The sequence below is a fragment of the Nicotiana attenuata genome, unplaced genomic scaffold (genome assembly GCF_001879085.1).
Source record: "Nicotiana attenuata strain UT unplaced genomic scaffold, NIATTr2, whole genome shotgun sequence".
Classification (NCBI taxonomy): domain Eukaryota; kingdom Viridiplantae; phylum Streptophyta; class Magnoliopsida; order Solanales; family Solanaceae; genus Nicotiana; species Nicotiana attenuata.
In genome coordinates this window covers 51802-73495 of record NW_017673938.1, presented here as the reverse complement: position 1 = coordinate 73495, position 21694 = coordinate 51802, and the positions used below count along the sequence as shown (strand labels likewise).

General features: G+C 38.6%; 2 protein-coding genes and 1 pseudogene across 2 annotated transcripts in view; 1 reads left to right on the top strand and 2 right to left on the bottom strand.

Annotated features, from left to right (window-relative positions):
- LOC109217666 overlaps window positions 1-15105 on the top strand; it is a 30639-nt pseudogene extending 15534 nt beyond the window's left edge.
- Window positions 15103-18735, bottom strand: LOC109217668 (plastidal glycolate/glycerate translocator 1, chloroplastic). Its single transcript, XM_019381930.1, has 8 exons — window positions 18406-18735; window positions 17997-18312; window positions 17135-17396; window positions 16942-17057; window positions 16554-16663; window positions 15999-16176; window positions 15764-15893; window positions 15103-15658 (listed from the first exon to the last, which is right to left on the bottom strand). Exons 1-8 carry the CDS (start codon window positions 18679-18681, stop codon window positions 15508-15510), a joined length of 1539 nt encoding a protein of 512 aa, XP_019237475.1. The 5' UTR covers window positions 18682-18735; the 3' UTR covers window positions 15103-15507.
- A 1642-nt stretch (window positions 18736-20377) lies between these two features.
- LOC109217669 (4-coumarate--CoA ligase-like 6) overlaps window positions 20378-21694 on the bottom strand; it is a 4388-nt gene continuing 3071 nt past the window's right edge. The window contains exons 5-6 of the mRNA XM_019381931.1: window positions 20942-21044; window positions 20378-20763 (exon numbers count right to left, since the gene is read on the bottom strand). Of these exons, the coding sequence (XP_019237476.1) occupies window positions 20650-20763; window positions 20942-21044 (217 nt within the window). The 3' untranslated portion in view covers window positions 20378-20649. The remainder of the gene's footprint in view (window positions 20764-20941; window positions 21045-21694) is intronic.

Sequence of the window (21694 nt, the reverse complement as noted above, 5' to 3'; positions counted from 1 at the left end):
GGGGGGGGGGAAGTAAATTTTATGTCGTTTCATTACAGTGTTTAAGTTATGTTAACTTACCGCATGCATCACTGTAAGGTTAATCAACATAACTACTTTCAGTCTTTTGCTACTATTCTCAAGCTCCTTTATACACCAAATACTAGTTTGAGCGCCCCTTAATTTGGCGAAATTATATTAGTCATAATTCAATGATGTAGAACATAATCTTTGGGGAAACCAAAACTTCATCTATAATAATTCAATGGGCAATGTCGGAGTGTATGAAAAGCCCAAATGCCATGGCTACAGTACAAGAGGAAGACCTTTAAAGGAAAGAAGGTTTATGAATTATGATGATAATGTTCTTGAAGAGATGAAGTATCTAAAGTTAGAAAAAAGAAATGCTACAATTACACCCTCCAGATCCTCTTTTAGCCCCTGGAGAATGCATGGAAGAAATAAAAATTGACGGATACATTATTCCTCTTAAGACCAAAATGATGATAGTTAATAGTTGGGCCATTGGAAGAGATTCTGAAAGTTGAAATGATCCTGGAAATTGATGGATAATGGGTGATCCCTAAATCCTTCTCCACATAAATATTGTCCAGTCGTTTGAACCGTGACGCGCGCCTACTCACACTAACATGAATGTGCTCTTACCACTAGACAAAACGTAAATTTTAATTGAAAAGGATCAACTAGCCATCAATATTTGTCAAAATATTGTTCAATTAGACCCCAATATACTACCCTTAATAAGCAAACAAACATGAAAGCATCAAAACGAACAATATTTAAAAAGTCAAAGCTAACTGGAAAAAAAATTTAGAAAGCTTGTTTAACACTGCGATAGTCATAATGATAGCCATAACTCAAATTTTTCGTTAAAACCCCATGTATAGTAGAAGCAATTTCACAAAATTCCTAATCATCCCGAAATTCCCTTAGAGCCTAAGCAAACACCAACGATAGACAAAAGAAAGAGCAAGAATGCACTAAAGTCTGAAAAAGCATATTTGCAATAGTTAAAAGTCCAGAATAGCAGAGATTAGCAAAAGATTTTACCGATGCAGATCCCTAAAGTGGTAGGATTTACAATGCCCAATACAGGTTTGCTGTAGATTGTGAAGTGCCGCTGGTGAAGGAGATGAACCCTAAACTGAGAGCAAATATTTTTTGGGTGCATTTTGCAGTGAGATTTGAATTGCCACTGGTTATCTGATATTTAAAATGTGAGACAAGGTTAGATTTTGGAAACTTCATCATTCTAGGCTGATATAAAGAGCAATTTGGAACTTCAACACAGTAATTTCAATATACATCAATAGGTACACACGAAAACAAGAATATTCTCAAATTCATTTATCTAGGTAACTGTTTTGTGATTATGACACCAAATTCAAGCGATAATATCCTCATTTGTTTATTTCAATTGCCAAAATATATTGATAAAAGATATGGATAATAATGACGGTTAATTTATAAATATCTCTTTGTTGCATAATGTGGGATTACCAACTACCATCTCTTTTCGTTATTTGTCTGTTTATATTTAAAGCAACATTTTCATCAAATGAAATTAAGACGTTATAAATCAGTTGCTATATAACTAAGAAAAACCAATAAAACTTTCCTTCTCTTCCTTTCTGTGATAATATGGAGATTCATTTCAACTTAATTTCATTCTTGCTTTTCTTTTCCTCCTCTTTATTTTCAGTAGGAAATGGAAAAAACGGATAACTACCGGTAACCAAATTAGATTGCCACCAGGTCCATGGAAATCGCCCCTTATTGGAAGCATTCATCACTTAATTGGAGCGTCATGCTCTTAGAAATTTAACCAGAAAATGCGGTCTCCTCATGTACTTGCACCTAGGGGAAGTTCATGCAGTTGTAGTATCATTGTCTCACTTGGCAAAACAAGTTCTACAAGTGCATGGCCTTTCCTTTGTATCAAGGCCAAAGCTTATGCCATATGATGTAGTTTTTATAATCAAAAGGACATTGTATTTGCAAAATATGGGGATTACTGGAAACATATGCGTAAAATATGCATTTTAGAGCTCCTCGGTCCAAAGATGGTTAAGTCATTTAGTTTAATTCGACAAGCTGAGGTTCATAATCTTGTTACATCAATTCGTTCCACGCCAAATTCTATGCTTAACATAACTGAAAAGGCTCTTCAACTTACCAGCGCTGTGATTTGTAGATCAGCTATGGGAAGATCGAGATGATTTTCTAATGATTATGCGGGAAGTACTACCCTTGTAAGTCGGGTTTGATATGCCTGATTACTTTTCTTCTTGGATATTACTTCACAAAATCTTTGGAATTAGAAACAGATTGATGAATATGCATAAATAGATTGATGTAATATTGGAGAAAATTATTAATAAACATAAGGAGAATCAAGTAAATGGGAAAAAGGGCAACTGTGAGTTTGGGGGTGAAGATCTGATTGATGTTTTACTCAGAGTTATGGAGAGTGATAAACTTCAGTGTCCAATGACAAATGACAACATTGAAGCAATCATTCTTTTAAGTTTTGTTCCATCTCATAAGCATGGCTTCTCTCTCTCCCTTTCTCTCTTGTGAAACCAAAGAGTATGTTTCCTTTTCTTTTGGTAGTGAGGATAATTTGTTGGTACTTTAGATATATCCATCTCGTGTGTCAAAGTCTTTCTTTTGTTTCTTAATCTCCATATATGGCATAATATTACATAAAATAGGATGTATACTAATCACGCCCAATTTTGCCTTATAAAAAGGATTAAGCGGTCGTTGTAATATACTTCAGTTAACAAGTCCGGAGTGAATCCCACAGGGAATTGACCTATCAATAACATCTATTGAACTCACACAAACTCACGTATTCAATCTTCAGAAATATTTAAGTAATAGATTGGATGTTTATTAACTAAATATTACGTAATGAAAATACAATAATTAAGAACTAACTACGAACGAGTTGTAGACAAGAATTGGAATGATCTAAGGTTCTGATTTCCCCTATTATCGGAATCCTTTCTGCTACGTTTCCTATAAATTTGCCTAAGTCTTCTCTATTGACCATGAGAACTCTGACTGTCATAACTGTCTCCCGAGTAATTACAACAATATACTAGACATATTCTCCCGAATTACGCTAGCTAGCCTTAAGTACAGCTCACTTAGATCACACCAAGATTTCGTTATCCCTAATCCCACCTTTAAACCCTTCGTATTGATCCCTCATATACGTTAGGAGTGATATTATTAAACAACTACCAAAATATGCACTATTTCCCAAGTAATACATACTAAATAGGAACAATTAATTGAGGGCCCTTCAATCAACAACAATAAGCATATATTTGAACAAATAGAGAGAATACTATGGGTAATCTATATTAACGTAACAAGAAATTCATCCTCCAATAGGTTCCATCAAAACCCTAGATTAGGATTTTAGCTACTCATAATTGTTGCCACAATTACAATATAAGAATTTATCACCAATAATAGAAAAAGGGAAGAATAAAATATAAAAACTCGTTTATGGATCTTCCGTCTTGCTCCTTGCTTGTTCTTGCCTTCAAAGATGTTATGTAACCCTTAAAAAGTCATTCTTTGATGTATTTATATCACTTAGGGTTGCTAAGGGGAGAAATTTTCCAATCCAAGTTTGGCTGGGAGAACTAGATTCCGCGTCTGACTTCGCGCAGGCGCGAACTTTGACGCGAATTCAAATTTTGAAATTCTTCAATTACGCTTAGCGATCCGTGCCTTTGCTTCACTTCAGTGTTTTGTGACTTCACTATTCTCCTTTTTCGCGTCCGTTTTTGTGCCACACACGAAAATAGACGAGCTCCCAATCTTCAATTTTTCTCCTTTTTGCAATAACTTCATATCTTTTGCTCCATTATCATTCAAGCTCATGCCTACAAATAAGAAATATGTAATGAGTATAATTCACTTCAAATCTCATGTAATCTCTCGCATTTCACACGACAAATGAGATGAAAATACACTCAAAATCATACACTTTTGGCCATTTATTACCACCCCACACTTAGACTTTTGCTCGTCCTCGAGCAAATAAAATTAAGTGCTTAGGCAAGAAATACATTTCAAAATATACTCAAGCATCACATCAATAAAAATGATTTATATCAACGCTTAGAACCTAGCATAAACACTCTTCATACTTTTCTTCAAGCTTTACGTCATGCCAAGACTAATTAAAATAATTGTGTGACCCTATTTAACACCTAGCCTCAAAATCTGACTCCAATACATCCCAAACTAAGTCTCTCTTCTTGCGCTAACTCAAAAACCAAGGCCTTTACCAATCTTATGCAAGTCATGTGCCCTCACCAACAAACCAAAGAGAGAAAGTAGTCCACACACCCAAAGAAAATTTAAGTATATTTTAAGGACTCTCCAATCGACAGAATTCGCTCACACTCGCAAAAAAAAAACTCATATGCCACCCAAGTTCATACCATAGGCTTGCCCATAGTGTTAGACTTGACTAAATTAAATTTCGCACAAACTCGGATCAAGTAGGACTTTATAGGTTGTAATGTAGGCTAAGGGAGGGGTAGGATATATTTGGAACTATAGTGACATCCCTCCTAAGTACTTTAATACACTACACTTCACTTTTAAACACCTTCTCTTCACGACCAAGTCAATATCATGCCACGAACCAATACATGATTAGGCCCTTCTTCTTTAAGCATATCATCACGTAGATGCTTACTAGCCTGGATCAATACATGGGAGGTGTGCTTACAAATCTATCTCTTTTTTTTCACTCCCCTTAATTTTTGGTGTTTCCAGCTAGTAATTCATTTAAACACAACGTACCTTCTCGGCCTTCCTATGATTCCACCCAAAAGTTATCCGGTCTCTCTCTTTACTCTTATAGCGACTTAAGTGCTTTTGGAGGTAAAGGGTGAACAAGATTTGATTAAGAACAAAGGAAATTTAGCTTGTAGTGTGGGTGCCAAGGAAAAGGTCTACAGGCTCAAAAGGGTTGACTATGCATAATATTACCACTGGTGGACAAAACAAAAAGGCTCAATGGTCAATCAAAGAAATGCCTATATCATCTCCTAGTCGAATGATACTTAATAATTTCGTTTCGACTCATACACGGGGCAAGTTCTAAACTAGTTCAGGATGGCACAGAATACAACTCAAACTTCTCACCTCGCACAATGCACATGACCGACTTAAGACGGCTCAGACCCGGCTCTCAAGTTAAAGCAGCTAAGCACAGTCATAATAAAACTAATCCATACAGGAAGTACATAACAAGAGTCAAAAGATGAGCCCAAGAGTTAGAGTAATGTCACATATATTCTCAAGGCATATAGTCACAGGACTCAAGCAGAAAGTACTCAGCACAAATACTCCAGCTCTAAGCCCCAACATAAAACATGTCAAAAAAATATAGATACTTAAGTTCTTCCTATTCTATTATCAATTGGAAAAAACTTTTTGTATTTTTCTTTAGACTTTAAACCCTCAAGAAAACTTGTCTGGGCAATCCATCATCGGGCAAAGTCCACAATTTCTTTTAAAAAGTTTGAGAAAGAAAAAAAACTACCTAAGACTACCCGGTTCAAGAAAATGGCATCATCGGGAAAGAACCGTGGTTTAAAGAAAACCCGGGATTACGCCTATAAAAAGTTGACTACAATTATACAATTACAATGGCCTTGAGTGTGATCATGACAAAATGTATTACTAGCAATTAAACACATGCAACAAAAAATCAAATTCTGACACCCCCACCCTACACTTAAGAGAGTGCACTGTCCCCAGTTGCACAATATCACAGAAGCAAAAGAGAAATAATCAATAGTAGAGCTGGTGTCAGAAACTCCCTCATCATATCTCAAGCTCCAAGGGGAACCGGTAGCAAACCTCGGTCCTTAATGCTGAAGGATCCTCCAATGCGACACCAGCTGTGTCGACGGCTGCTATCATCTCACCCTCCCTAGTCGGAGCAGCATTCCCAACTGCCACCTCTCGAACCTCCGTCGGCTCCTCAGTAGCACTCAAAGCAGACAGTTCCGCATCCCCCGGCTCTATGTCTTCTAGTAGGTGTTTCTGATATAGCCATATCACCTACAAAAGATACAATGCACATATTAGCATAATGTGTAACATTAAATCGTAGCGGTATGCATCACACCCCACACTTAGCTCGAAAGCATAAGTATTAACCAGGGAACAAGTGTCTACTACCCTTAATTACATTGATATGAGGTTACTTAGCATCAAGAGATGTTCATATTACAAAAACAATGAGTCTTGGTACTCAGACTTTGCAAAACCTATCAAAATTCTCATTCGAGCAATTTTTCAAACACCTATGCATAACTTTTACCATCATGTTTCAATGCAAGTAATATGTGTTTTGTCCTCCCAATTTGAGTGAGGTTGTGGTAATTATGGTTTACACCTCACTATGAACAATAACCAACAAAATCTAGAGAAAACAATGCTCCGAAATTCAAACTTCCATTACTCTACCTAAAATAAACCATAACAAGAAACCGCAAACAAGAAAAATAAACAACCAAACTGACGCAACAGTTGAGTCGTAATCAGAAAAGAAGGAAAAAAGTAGAGGTAGGGGGGAACAGGAGAACGAAATAGGATTTCCGATGAAGAAAACAAAACAAAAACAAAACAGTCAAAGAAACAAAACAAAAAAATTAAACAAACGACTTACCTGATCGTTGAGGGGGAAAAAACAGAACGAGGGGTGGGGATTGTGGCTGGAAGAAAGAATAGGGCAAAGGAATTGTTTGAATACAGAGGGAGTGGGAACCGTGGTGTTTAGGATGGCTTATTTTTTGTTTAAAAAAAATTAAAACTTACCTATTGAGTAGCCTAGCCGAAAAAACGAAAATAAACAAAATAAAAACATAAAAAAAAATTAAAGATTCGCGAAGTGGGGCGCGCCATGCCCCCACTTTACCATTTTTTTCATGTGTGGCTGGCCTGGGCCGCGTCTGCCTTCGCGCTAGACGCGGATTTAGATGAGCCCAGTGCTGGCCAATTTTTGAGCTGTTCAAATTTAGCCACTTTTGGCCTTTTTTCATGATTTCTTCACCCGGAGTCATTCCAATTTGCACAATATCATTCCTACAACATTTATAAACACGTCAATATTTCCACAATTCCCTTTTTTTTCTTTTCTTTTTCTTTCTTTTTGTTTTTTTATTTTTTTTAATTTTTTTTAATTTATACAACATTACAATGTGCTGCCTCCCATGAAGCGCCTGGTTTAACATCGCGGCACGATGTAGGTCATCGCACTTAAGGCTCGCTCAACATTGGTGGCTCGAGCAAATGAATCACTGACACCACTTTCGCATCATCTATGCCCACATAATGTTTTAACATGTGCCCATTGACTCTAAACGTGCGAGAGTCGTTTTCTGTAGCAATCTCTACGGCACCAGTGGGGTAAATCTCTACCACATAAAATGGTCCTGACCATCGTGACTTTAATTTGCCCGGAAATAACCTCAGTCTTAAATTGTATAGCAATACCATATCTCCGGGTTTAAAACTCCGCTCAATAATATTTTTATCACGTATCATCTTCATCCTCTCCTTGTATAATCTTGTGTTCTCAAAAGCGTGGTATCGAAACTCATCAAGCTCATGCAACTCCGTGACTCTACTTGTTCCCGCAGCTTTAATATCGAGATTCAACTGCCTCAACGCCCACAAAGCTCTATGCTCCAACTCCACCGGTAAGTGACACGCCTTCCCAAACACCAACTTGTATAGTGACATGCCGATCGGAGTTTTGAAAGCGGTTCGATAAGCCCATAGTGCATCATCTAACTTTTTCGCCCAATCCGTTCTAGTAGCGTTCACACTCTTAGTCAAAACACTCTTTATCTCTCTGTTCAAAACTTCCACTTGCCCACTCGTTTGTGGATGATATGGGGTGGCAACCTTGTGGCGTACATCATTCTTCTCTAACAACTTCGCAAAGGCTCGATTGCAAAAGTGAGTGCCTCCGTCACTGATTATTGCCCTTGGAGTGTCAAATCAGGAGAATATGTTCTTTCTCAAAAATCCAATTACCCCATTTTCATCATTTGTAGGGAGCGCTATAGCCTCCACCCATTTAGACGCGTAGTCCACAGCGACGAGTATGTACTTATTGCCATATGAGATGACGAAAGGCCCCATGAAAGTGATTCCCCATACATTAAACACTTCTACCTCCTGAATTGGGTTCATAGGCATCTCATGTCGGCGGGAAATATTCCCGGTTCGTCGGCATTTATCACAACCCTTTATCTATAAATGTGCATCTTTGAACAATGTTGGCCAGTAGAAGCCCGACTCCAAGACTTTCGCAGCTATCCTAACTCCCTAGAAATGCCCACCATATGGTGATGCATGACATGCCTGCAGAATAGAAGACTGGTCTATCTCGGGGATACATCTCCGGATCATGTTATCAATACAAGTCCTGAACAGATAAGGCTCATCCCAATAATACATGCGACAATCACAAAAGAACTTTTTCTTTTGGATAGAGGAAAGGTCATAAGGAACAATATTGCTCGCCAGGTAGTTTGCTATATATGCATACCATGACGTTTCCTCAAGACTTGTGGCTAATAGTTATTCATCTGGGAAAGTTTCCAGAATCTCTTCTACCTCAACCTTCGTCTCAGCTCCTTCCAGCCTAGACAAGTGATCAGCTACTTGGTTCTTCATTCCCTTTTGGTCACGGATTTCCAAATCAAATTCTTGCAGCAGTAGCACCCATTGAATCAGGCGCCTTCTACTCGATTAAGTACCTGAGAGCAGTATGGTCAGTATAAACAATTACCTTTGAGCCTATTAGGCATGACCTGAATTTGTCAAATGCGAACACCACTGCCAGCATCTCCTTCTCGGTCACAGTATAGTTTAGCTGGGCTCCACTCAGCGTTCTACCTGCGTAGTATATTGGATGCATCATTTTATCTTTTTGCTGCCCAAGAACTGCTCCCACAGCATAGTCACTCGCATCACACATCAGCTCAAATGGTTGCTCCCAGTTAGGGGCAACTGTGATAGGTGTTGTTACCAATCTCTTCTTCAATTCCTCAAACGCTACCCTGCAGTCATCAGAAAACATAAAAGGGTGATCTTTTTCAAGCATCTTACACAAGGGGTTAGCAATTTTGGAAAAATCTTTTATAAATCACCTATAGAAACCGGCGTGCCCAAGGGAACTTCTGGTTGCTTTGATGGAAGTGGGTGGTGGAAGCTTTTCAATCACTTCAACCTTTGCACGATCTGCCTCAATGCCTTTACTCGACACTAGGTGCCCCAAGACTATACCTTCTTGTACCATGAAATGACACTTTTCCCAGTTGAGTACCAGATTTGTCTCGATACACCTCTTCAATACTCTTCTCAAGTTTATAAGGCAATCATCAAAAGAGTTCCCCACCACTGAGAAGTCATCCATGAAAACCTCCATTATTTCCTCTACCATATCCGTAAAGATGGCCATGCACCTTTGGAATGTGGCAGGTGCATTGCATATGCCAAACAACATTCTCCGAAAAGCATAGATTCCATAAGGGCAGGTGAACGATGTTTTCTCTTTGTCCTCCGGGGCAATAGAGATATGATTATACCCCAAGTACCCATCTAGAAAGCAGAAGTGTGACGTCCTTGCCAATCTATCTAGCATCTGATCAATGAATGGCGGTGAGAAATGGTCTTTCCGTGGGAAATGGTCTTTCGGGGTAGCCAAGTTCAACTTCTTGTAATCCATACAGATTCGCCAACCTGTGAGTGTTCGTGTAGAGATCAATTCGTTCTTCTCATTTTCACTACTGTCATACCTCATTTCTTTGGCACACACTAAACTGGACTGACCCGGTTACTGTCAGAGATGGGGAATATGATTCCCGCATCTAACCACTTAATCACTTCTTTCTTCACCACTTCTTTCATGTTGGGGTTCAGCCTTCTTTGATCTTCTCTGGAAGGTTTGTGCCCATCTTCCAGTAAAATCTTATGCATACAGAAGGCCGAGCTGATACCCTTAATGTCTACAATAGTCCAACCAATTGCACTCTTGCACTCCGTCAGTACCTGCAAAAGTTGTTCTGCCTGCACACCTAACAAACTAGATGAGATAATAACAGGTAAAGTTGAGCTAGGTCCTAAGAAGGCATACCTGAGATGAGATGGTAGTGGCTTCAGTTCCAACTTTGGTGGCTCTTCTATCGATGGCTTAGCTGGAGGAGTTTTCCTTTCCTTTAAGTGCAAAGGCTCAAGTTCGAGCTCCCTTCTCCAACAACCTTGGCCTTCAAGAGCAAGTACCCACTCTGCCAAGTCTTCTCCATTGGCTTCATCTAAGTTCTTGAGACAGGCTGCTAGAGGGTCTTTAGTGTTCAACATCTCATCTTCCTCCTCAAAAATTACATCTACGGCATCTATTAGAGAGCAGTTAGCAAATTCACTTGGTCGCCGCATAGATTTCTACACGTTGAATGTTATCTCTTCATCATTTAATCTCATTTTGAGCTCTCCAGTTTCACAGTCAATTAGAGCTCTCCCATTGGCCAAGAATAGTCTTCCCAAAATTATGGGAATTTCCTTGTCAACCCGACAGTCAAGAATGACAAAATCTGCTGGGAACACAAACTTCCCAACCTATACTAATACATCATCAAGAATACCAGAGGGCCTCTTCACTGTCCGGTCAGCCAGCTGTAATAACATGGACGTGGGTCTAGCTCTTCCAATTCCTAACCTTTTGTAGATAGCCAGGGGCATAAGGTTTATGCTTGCCCCCAGATCACACAGTGCCTTAGCAAATGCATAATTGCCTATTGTGCATAGGACTGTGAAACTCCCTAGGTCAGACAACTTCTCAGCTATGGGTCTCGTCACAACAACACTGCAAGTCTGAGTTAGTGTAACCGTGGCCAAGTCTTGAAAGTCGAACTTGTGGGACATCAAGTCATCCATAATTTTTGCATAACTAGGCATCTCCTTTAAAGCGTCAATCAGTGGAATGCTTACCTGAATTTGCTTCAACATCTCCAAGAATTTCTTGTATTTCTCTTCTTTCTGATACTTGGCCAATCTCTGTGGGAATGGTGTTGGAGGTCGCTTCTTCCCTGTGATTTGATTTTTTTCTTGTTCACGCACTGCTTCTACTATCATTTCATGTGCTACCTCAGTCTCTTTCACAACCTCTTTTTCTTTGCTGGCATTCTCTTCTGCATGTTGTACCGTCACCTCCGTTAACCCTGCTGAATCATCTATCTCAATGGGTACTGGCACTAGTGTATCAGTAGGTCGGCTTTCACGAGCAATTTCTTGCTCCAAATCTAGGTCTCTACCATTTGGTAGACTCACTGCCATAAGCTGTTTCGGGTCCTGCTCTTTTGGATTGATTTGTGTGTCTGTAGGTAATGTTCCTTGGGGACGATTATTTAAAGCCATCGAAATCTGTCCTAATTGAATTTCAATATTCGTTATCGCTGATTCATATGAGTCTACTCTTTCATTTATTTTTCCAGTGGACCCAATCAATTGTTGCATCATCCCCTTAGTTCAGCAAACCCATCATCGTGTCTCACAATCTGTTGTTATTGAGGTTGTTGATAAGCCTCCTGCTGATTTTGCTGGTTGTAACCCTGTTGCTTTGGTAAGGCACCACTTGACCCTGTGGTTTCATAGCCCCAAGATTGTTGATGTTGTTGTACTGCTGTTCAGCTGGCCTATATTGTTGATTCTGCTGACCCCATACCACCTTGCCTCTGTCCCCCACAATTAGCCACATAGTTCATATTTTCCTGATATTGCTGGTTATCACGTTCCACACTCCACGAGCAAACATATGGTTGATTAATGCATGATGTACATAAGCCCCCATTAGTTGCATCAACTATGTGTACCTGCTGCTTCTGGCCTGATTCATCAACCTTTTTGGTGAGGATACTCATTTGTGTCACTAGAGTGGCCATATTTTCAGCTATGGAGTTAGTTGGGTCTAAATCCACTAAGTGAACCACATGAGTGATTGGAGAGTCTCTTCTCATCCATCCTGAGTTTTGGGCCACCTTGTCAAGTAGGATCTTGCTTTATCTAAATGTTTTGCTAAAAAAATGCTCCACCTGCTGAAGCATCAACATTGGCCTTCAAGCTATCTGCCAATCCCATGTAAAACCTCTGCCCCAACATCTGCTCTAGAATGCCATGATGTGGACATTTAACCAGTAGACCCTTGAACCTCTCCCACGTTTCTTGTAATGTCTCTGTTGGTTTCTGTCTGAAACTCAATATCTCATCAATAGTCTTATTGGGTGGGTAGAATTTGTTCACAAATTGCTTGACTAATTCCTCCCAAGTAATAATGGAGTTTATGGGGAGTGAATTAAGCCAAGTCTGATCCGCTCCTGTCACTGAGAATGGAGACAACAACAGCCGTATTGTTTTCGGTGTCACATTATGTTGCCTTTGCACAGCACATATCGACAGAAAATTCTTCAGATGTTGTTGAGGATCTTCAACGTATGACCCTGAGAACAGTCCCTTGTTCTGCAACAAATGTAGCATGTTATTTGTGATTTGGAATGATTCTGCTTGTATCTGAGGGACTGCAATTATGATTGCTAAGTTGTCAGCGGTGGGTTGCGCCCAATCATACAATGCTTCTTCTGGCACAAGAGGCACTACACCCTGATTGTTCGGGTCATTCAAGTTGTTTCTGTTGTTTAGATTATCGTCTTCTATGTCTGGTTCGATTTTGTTCTGTTGAGTTCTGTTGCTGTTTGCCCTTCTTGTTTGCACGATTCAATGCTTTGAAAACTTTCTCAGGATCTGATATTGCTTCGAACAACTCACCAGTTCTTAAGGAGTTTCTAGGCATGCATCTGTAACACCCAAGACTATAAACGTTAAAATTTCATTGTACTCAGTTTAAATTGAAGAAAATTAACTACACTAAGAATTTTAGCACTTCTTTTAGCTGCAATTAATAACACCGTTAATTCCTCGACAACAACGCCAAAATTTGATCACGCCCAACTCGCCTTATAAAAAGGACTAAGCAGTCGCTGCAAATATATTCCAGGTAACAAGTCCGCAGTCGAATCCCACAGGGAATTGACCTATCAATCACAGCTATTAAACTCACACAAATTCACGTATTCAATCTTCAGAAATATTTAAGTAATAGATCGGATATTTATTAACTAAATATTATGTAATGAAAATGCAATAATTAAGAACTAATCACGAACAGGTTGCACACAAGAATTGGAATGATCTAAGGTTCTGATTTCCCCTATTGTCGTAATCCTTTCCGCTACGTTTCCTATAAATTTTCCTAAGTCTTCTCTATCGGCCATGAGCACTCTGACCGTCGTAACTCTCTCCCGAGTAATTACAACAATATACTAGACATATTCTCCTGAATTACGCTAGCTAGCCTTAAGTACAGCTCACTTAGATCGCACCAAGGTTTCGTTATCCCTAGTCCCACCTTTAAACCCTTCGTATTGATCCCTCATATACGTTAGGAGTGATGTTATTCAACAACTACCTAAATATGCACTCTCCCCCAAGTAATACATACTAAATAGGAACAGTTAATTGAGGGCCCTTCAATCAACAGCAATACGCATATAGTTAAACAAATAGAGAGAATACTATAGCAAATCTATATTAACGTAACAAGAAATTCATCCTCCAATAGGTTCCATCAAAACCCTAGATTAGGAGTTTAGCTACTCATAATTGTTGCCACAACTACAATATAAGAATTCATCACCAATAATAGAAAAAGGGAAGAATAAAAGATAAAAACTCGTTCCGAATCATCCGTCTTGCTCCTTGCTTGTTCTTGCCTTCAAAGATGTTATGTAACCCTTAAAAAGTCATTCTTTGATGTATTTATATCAGTTAGGGTTGCTAAGGGGAGAAATTTTCCAATCCAAGTTCGGCTGGGAGAACTAGATTCCGCGTCTGACTTCGCGCAGGGCGCGAACTTTGACGCGAATTCAGCTTTTGAAATTCTTCCATTTCGCGAAGTGATCCGTGCCTTTGCTTCGCTTCGCTGTTTTGTGACTTCACTTTTCTCCTTTTTCGCGTCCGTTTTGGTGCCACGCACGAAAATAGACGAGCTCCCAATCTTCAATTTTTCTCCTTTTTGCAATAACTTGATATCTTTTGCTCCATTATCATTCAAGCTCATGCCTACAAATAAGAAATATGTAATGAGTATAATTCACTTCAAATCTCATGTTATATCTCGCATTTCACACGACAAATGAGATGAAAATACACTCAAAATCATACACTTTTGGCCATTTATCATATACATGATTTCTTAACTTAATACATATCCAAAGTGCCGGTTTGAGTTAAGTCCAATCATTTGGCAAATTAATAGTTAAACTTCAATGATGTAGGGGACGTTCTTCGCGGGAACTGAAACTTCATCAACAACAATTCAATGGGCATTGTATGAACTGATGAAGAACCCAAATGTCATGGCCAAAGCGCAGACAGAAGTGCGATGGGTTTGTAGAGGAAAGAAAGATTTGGATGACAATGATCTCGACGAGTTGCAGCATCCAAAGTTAGTGATTAACGAAACACTACGGTTATACCTTGCATCTCCTCTTTTAGGACTTAGGGAATGTAGGGAGAAACAGAAATTGATGGATACACTATTTCTTTTAAAGCCAAAGTCATAGTTAATGGTTGGGCCATTGCGAGAGATCCTGAACGTTGGGACGATCCTGAAAATTTTGTGCCAGAGAGATTTGAAAACTGTTCTGTGGATTTCAATGGAAATCATTACCAATTAATTCCATTTGGTGCAGGGAGCAGGATTTGTCCAGGAATACATTTCGGTTAAGTTAATGATGTGTATCCCTAATAAGAAGAAAAACTCAAAGGGGAAGCTGGGGGAGGGGGGAGGAGGTTTCTAGAGTTTGCACCTTTAACATCTGTTTTCTGAACGAAGAGAGCATCAGACTTCTAGAGGGTTTGTTAACCATTGCTGGGAAGCTCCTATTTCTTTTCCAGATTACCGTTAGTCCAGACGAACAATGCATTATCCCGTGAAATTTACAACAATCCCACTTCATTCCAGAATACAATTACGCAAGCGTAATATCACAAATACATATGAGTTTTAGATGTGCTTACTTTCATGATAGAAGCAGCAATTCATGTCCATTTACAAGAGAAACCCATACAACGAAAAAATACAAAGGTGGGATGGATATTAACCTCTATACAGATCCTATGTAAACCCAAAACTAGATAGACAGGAGAGTTCCCAATCATTGAGTTGATCCAGAAACAGTGAAAACTTAACTTTATAAACACCATCATGCATCTTCTCTGTCAAGAAACAGCACGTCATTGATTGCCTTCTGAACATCAACTCGGTTGATTTTGCTGGCACCTTCCAACAGAATGATCGAAATGGTATTGAGAAAGATGGATGTGAGGACTGCCAGCTCAGCCGACGATTGCCAGTAGGCTCTGTCTTACTGCTGGAATGGAGCACACAAGGGAACCAAATATACCAGTGAGGGCATATGCAATAGCACAGAATGGAAGCGCTTCAGGTTCCTTTGCTGACAAAGCTGCTGTTCCGAGCCCATGAGCACTTAAAAGCAGGAGAAAATAGTCATTTTAGAGCAATATTATCTGGCATGGATCTTCTTCTAATTTTTAATGCATGTTTTTTCTCAAACATAAAAATGGTTCCTACCTTGACGCAGTTGCAATTCCTCGAGCAATCGGATCATTGAAGCCAAGTTTATCCAGCACTGCCTGAACAAAATTTGCTCCCACCAAACCAGTTAGTACAACAACAGCTGCTGTGAGAGATGTATTCACACCTGAATATTACACACGTAAGAACATTTCAGCATCTTTTTCACTCTTTATTTCCAGATAATCCATGATTAGTCAAGTTTTCATAGAAAAGACAAAATGTTCCTGACCTTCAAAGAAAGAAACAATGCTGAGAGCTAGTGCGACAGTTATGCATCGTGGTAAGATTGATACAGTTAAATTTGGCTCCAACCCAATCAGCCGTCCAATGAGAGCGGTAGAATATAGCGAAAATAGCGTTGCTATAATGACAGAGCTGAAAATCTCAGCAGCATGCCGTTTAACAAGCTGGGAGTAGAAAATAGTTAATTAGCATAACTGCACAAGCAAAGACAGGGACAGGTGAGAGCGTGAATCCTCTGAAGGACCACCCGTCATACATACACTGGCTGCAACAAGTCAGCAAGGTGAGGGGTAAAAGGAAAAGGTTAGTTTTGTAAGAAAAGTGCAGGACAAGCAAAACAACTCCAAAATATGTCAACTGTCTGGTTTTGGAATTTCCTTCTTTTATCTTTCATATCATTAGTAATTTGCTAATTTTTCTTTTTGTTTTGTTCCATTCTTGTGCAATATACACCCTCCCTCTCCAGTAAACAATAAAATTCCTCGGTTACTTTAAATTTCCTTTCTGTTAGCAGCCTTAGTTGCAGTTCATTTTTAATTACCTTTCTCTGCTTGAACATTGAGAAGGCAAAGGATATGATGACTGATCCCAAAAATCCCATGAGAATGTCACCAGCTCCAGGATTAGATGCGGCCTTTGTAAGGTAATCCCCTGAATAAATTAGCAAGGCAAAGTACAACTTTGATTAGCTGAATGGAGCAAATAATGTTGTTTACAAAGTCCAATATCTTGCAACCTCATAAGTTTCTGCCTGATCAAAAGCCTAAGGCCAATGATGAAACTCCAATCACAGAACTGTTATGGTCATTCCTACTAAGTCAAAATGCTAATCTAAGTTGATATAATAGTTAGTACGTAGTTAACTCATCAGATACAAATGTAAGCATCAGAAAATGAGAAAAATTATGACATAGAAGTAAGATCTTCACCAAGAACTGGATCAAGTCCAGACCGAGAAAGATATCCAAAAGCAATTGCTGCAAGATCTGCTGAGACTGCACAGCAGATAATTGGATGAAAAACCTTCTTTACAGCCGATGGAAGCCTGCGGATATAAACCTTATGAATGTACACACCACATAAAATAAACTGAAAATTGTATTTATTCATGCTGAACCATACCCTGACCCAACTAAGTAGCCTAATACAGTAGATGAAAGTAGAAAGGGTAGGCACGTTCTAGCACTTGTTCCTAGAGCTGTTGGATAGAAAAGTGCACCAACGAATGATGCCAAAAAGATCCCACTCCAAGTCCACACCTCCAAAGAAGAAAAGGGAGATGGCTTTGACATTGGCTCAGCTGGTATCATCTCGGTCTTTACAATTTTCCTGACAGCTATAGCTGTGAAACCCGCAACACAAAGTGAAGCCAACCAGCCTCCAACTGCAGAATTCCAAAATTAGTTAGCAGAGGGAGAGAAGAACAAGAAAGAAGCTGCATTCTTTTTATCACTATATATTCTTTACTAAGAATAACTTATCAATTTAGTAGAAACATGTTCAACTCTAAACAGGTGCCCTGGAGTTGAATTTTAATAGGAAGATCTTCAGCTATGAGTAAATTAATGTTGGTTTTTTAAATAATGGGGCAGCAAAAGGATTTAAAGTATTGATTGAAAAATGTCTCTCAATAATTTTATTAACCGAGAGGGCTTTAAATAGCCAATTTAAAAATAGAATCTGCACAAAATCAGGAGAATAAATATTCAAATTCAAAAACCTAAACTATCTCAACTAACTTATCCTATTAAATTCAAATTTAAACAAAGACTCCTCCTTCTACTAAACCTACTTATTATTCTGGTAAATCAAATATCAGCAGTAACAAATGAAAAATCCAACAATTAAAGCATTTTCTTATCCACGCCAGCTTAAATGATATAATTATTAACCAACCAAGAGCCTCTAGAAGCTAAATAGATACCAAACCAAGTTAGTTTATCTTACAAACATTGCCTTCATTCAATGAATAAAGATATTGTACCTAGAATGAAACATATCTTGGCCCCAGAAGCAGCAGGAATATCCTTGACAGCAAGAGGGAGAACAACCAAAGAAGGTACATAAAACAAAGGAAGCCATCGCTGAATAAACAGAAGTGCAGGCTCAAAAAAGTTCATCAATCCTGCTGCAGCCTTAGGAACAATAGAGTCAAGAGCCATTAAAACAGTAAATGTGCAAAACATTCCAAATAAAGCACTTGGGAACTTAATAGCAGCAGCCACAAATGCTTTCTTTAACAACTTATCCATAGCCAGTATGATTCCAAGTGAAACTACTAAATGCAATACTTCAACCACCTACAGCAATACAAACACCCAAAAAACATCAGAACTCAAGCTATCCAATCAAAATTACATTATATGACAAGAGAAAAAGTCTCAATTTTTTGCCTTGTTTGATAATCCTGTGGAGGTAGTACTACTGTCGGATCCCATGGACCTGACTAGAAATCTTCTACTAGAGTTGGTTCTCTTAACACCCATTTCATTTCTCTTGGTAGGGATGATTTTGACTCCATTAGAGCTCAAATGGGGCTGCTGAGAAAGGACTCTATGTGGGGTTTGTAAGGATTGCAACTTTATTTGAGAGAGAGTTCCTGTTCTTGGGTAAGGGAGATTGGGAAGAAATGAAGGTAAAGTCTTTGGAACAGCTGAAGCTGTTGCCATGGTGATTCTTGGGAAGTAGAGAATGTAGTTGGAACCATTTTTTGAACTGATTTGGTGAGAAATTTGTGTGGACGTGAAAGGAAGTTACTTAATAAGAAGATGATTCTTATTCCCTCCATCACACATACAAGAGTGACTCTTTTTTGCCTCTTACCAAACTAGAAACAGTTTTGTTCGTTGCCTTTTTGTCTCTAGTGAAATTATTGGGGAAAAATATTAAACGGAAGAAGAGAAAATGTAATATATTTATATAAAGGGAAATAGCAATTCCATGCTTTTTTCTTTGTCGAAACTCGATATCTAATATTTTTGTTTCTTTGCAATTTCCAGTTAACAATATTTGTCTAGTCTTCATTTAACTTGTTCCTTCATCATCAGTTTTACTCTTTTCATTCCCCTTTGGAATTCATAAAATATTTGACCAACTTATCTTTGAACTTTTCACCTTCTCGTATGAATAATTTTCCCAAAAGATTGAAGCTAAAATAAGAATAAATCATAAAAAATAGAACTGACACATTTTATTCTCGTCTAAATTGATTTTTCTTATTCTTTTTTCCCCCATTTGACTAAGTTCCTCAGGATAACTACGGTGTTAACAACTACAACAATGGTGTTATGGATGAAAATTTGAACAAGGAAAAACTATTTGTAGCAAGGAGTGTTGCCCCATGATCCTTTATAACTCAATAAAAGGACATTAAGATGCACTAAGCTCCCGATATATGCATAGTTCAAGAAAGGATCTAACCAGATTGGTTCCATTATACGCAATAAAGGTGTTTGAGTCATCCGATAGAATTTAGTTGTATTAGCAGCTTTTGGTTATGTGTTTTCATGTTTAGGGCCAGAGTTCTTGTTTGGAGGTAGGTGGCGTTCCGGTAGCGTAGATTAGGGTGATTATGGACATGTACGATGAAGCTAAGACTCGGGGTGAGAACTTTGGGAGGAGACTCGGATTATTTTCCAGTGGTGATGGGGTTGCATCAGGGATCAACTCTTAGGGTGGTGGGTTGATAGACAGTCTAGAGTTCCGCCTTGTCTTACCAGTAGTATTAGTAGTAGTCTTGTATTTTCCTATTCCTAATCCCTTCTTTTTACACAGTGTGTCATTATTATCAGTAGGATTGGCACTATTCTTGTAGTTTTGTATCCCTGGATCTTTGTTACTTATTGTATCATTTTCTTCCATCGCCTTATTACCTTGTTGTTGCTATTGTTTGTCAATTGCTTCATTTTCACTGTTCTTGAGCCCATGGTCTTTCGAAAACACCCTCTCCACCTTCATAAGGTAGGAGCAAGGTCTGCTTATACACTATCCTACCCAGACCCCTACCCCTACACTATCCTACCCAGACCCCACTAGTGGGATTTCGCTGGGTTTGTTGTTCTTGTAAAGTCTTACCAAATATGTGGGCAGCCAGACTTCTATTTTTGCTTTGTTATTGTGGTGCTCTTGTTCTAATCTTGGAACCAAACTTCAGACTAGCACAATATGTGGGCAAAAGTGACATCTAAACCCAATTAGGAGAAAGTGATATATACCCTCAATGTTTTGTTTAAAATGTCACTTTTCCAACTAAGGAGTCAAAACATTATTACCTCACAACAATTCCAATTTCTGCATATGTCGCAGTCCAGAACAGATGACAAGAATTGTAATTTCACTTGAGAGGTAAAGAAATTATTTGCTCCATTTCAGACAAAAATCAGGATATCAATATACTGGAAGAAGGGATTATTTGATACATTTTGACAGCTATAAGTGGCAACTAGAACTGCTGAAATCAAAAGATTGATCAAGATTTGTACATAATACATGAATGGCAATTGTTGTTTCCCCAATATCTACTTGCATCTACAAGAAAACACAAAAAATATCCTCATCTATTATTGTTTTCTTCTGGATTTCACCCGTGGGCGAACTTTGTTAGGCAACTGTAGAGCTGGACAGTTGATAAAGAGGCCCTACAATTTGGAAGTTAATAAGTTCCTTAACTCCTTTCTAAGAATCTTTCCAGCTGCAGACCTAGGTATTGAAGCTTTGAAGTAAACCCTTCTAATCTTCTTGTATGGTGCAACCTAATATAAAGATAAGAAGTTATGTTAGAAATGGAGGCGCCTACATACCTAGAATTCACGGTGCATCATATACATGTATTCTTGATCATAAAAACAGCCATATCATACAGCAGGGAGAGAAATGACTTGCTGCCAGATGAAGGGAATAACACAAAAATACATACGGAGAAGCTGATACCTGCTTACAAACAAAGTCGATAACATCTGTTTGGGAAAGTGCACACCCATCTCTCTTGACGACAAATGCCACTGGAATTTCTCCAGCTTCCTCATCTCTGGCTCTGAAGAATCAAATAACAATAAAGTGGATGAGCTCCAGCTACCCGACCATGCTGAAGTGGCACAAAAAATGATAGTATGCAATCCTTCAAGGATCAGCATGGAAGATTTTGGTGATAAAGAACCAAGGAGGAGTATTTTAACTGACTTTTCCCCCCATTTACCTCAAATGCTAGAGTAAAGGAATCTCGAGGACCAATAAAATTTTACTGTGCACGTGTTGCGAGTACTTTATACAACAAATTCAAAGCCAATTAAAAGAACTAAAAATCCAAACATCTGGTCACGTTCAGAATTCTAGTTCAACTCATTTTAATTATATCTCCATAAAGGAAATAAGTGAAGAAAATTCTCCTTTTGCTATGGTTAGACAATTCTCATAGTTCAATATCTTTCAGGAATGTATAGACCAGTGACACTATTCATTCCACGTACAAAGTGATAAGAGCATAACATACTACATCAGTCTAGAGATCTGCAGGACTTCCAGATATACTATGACCCAAATTGACGTTAGCAGCAAGGAATCAAATTTCTTTTGTAACTCAAGCACGAGCATCTATTGCTAATGCAATTTTAGAAGTTCGCTATAATGGTTAACCACATGAAGGAACTGTTATATCTGATACAAAATAAGTACCCCCCCCCCTCT

Bases quoted from the DNA above. Each gene is read 5' to 3' on its own strand.
- LOC109217668 (XM_019381930.1), bottom strand. From the start codon at position 18,681: ATGGCAACAGCTTCAGCTGTTCCAAAGACTTTACCTTCATTTCTTCCC. The intron at 18,313-18,405 runs GCAAAAAATTGA...GTATTGCTGTAG, and splicing joins CCACAGGATTATCAAACAAG to GTGGTTGAAGTATTGCATTT. The intron at 15,659-15,763 runs GTAGGAACCATT...CCTGCTTTTAAG, and splicing joins GGAATTGCAACTGCGTCAAG to TGCTCATGGGCTCGGAACAG.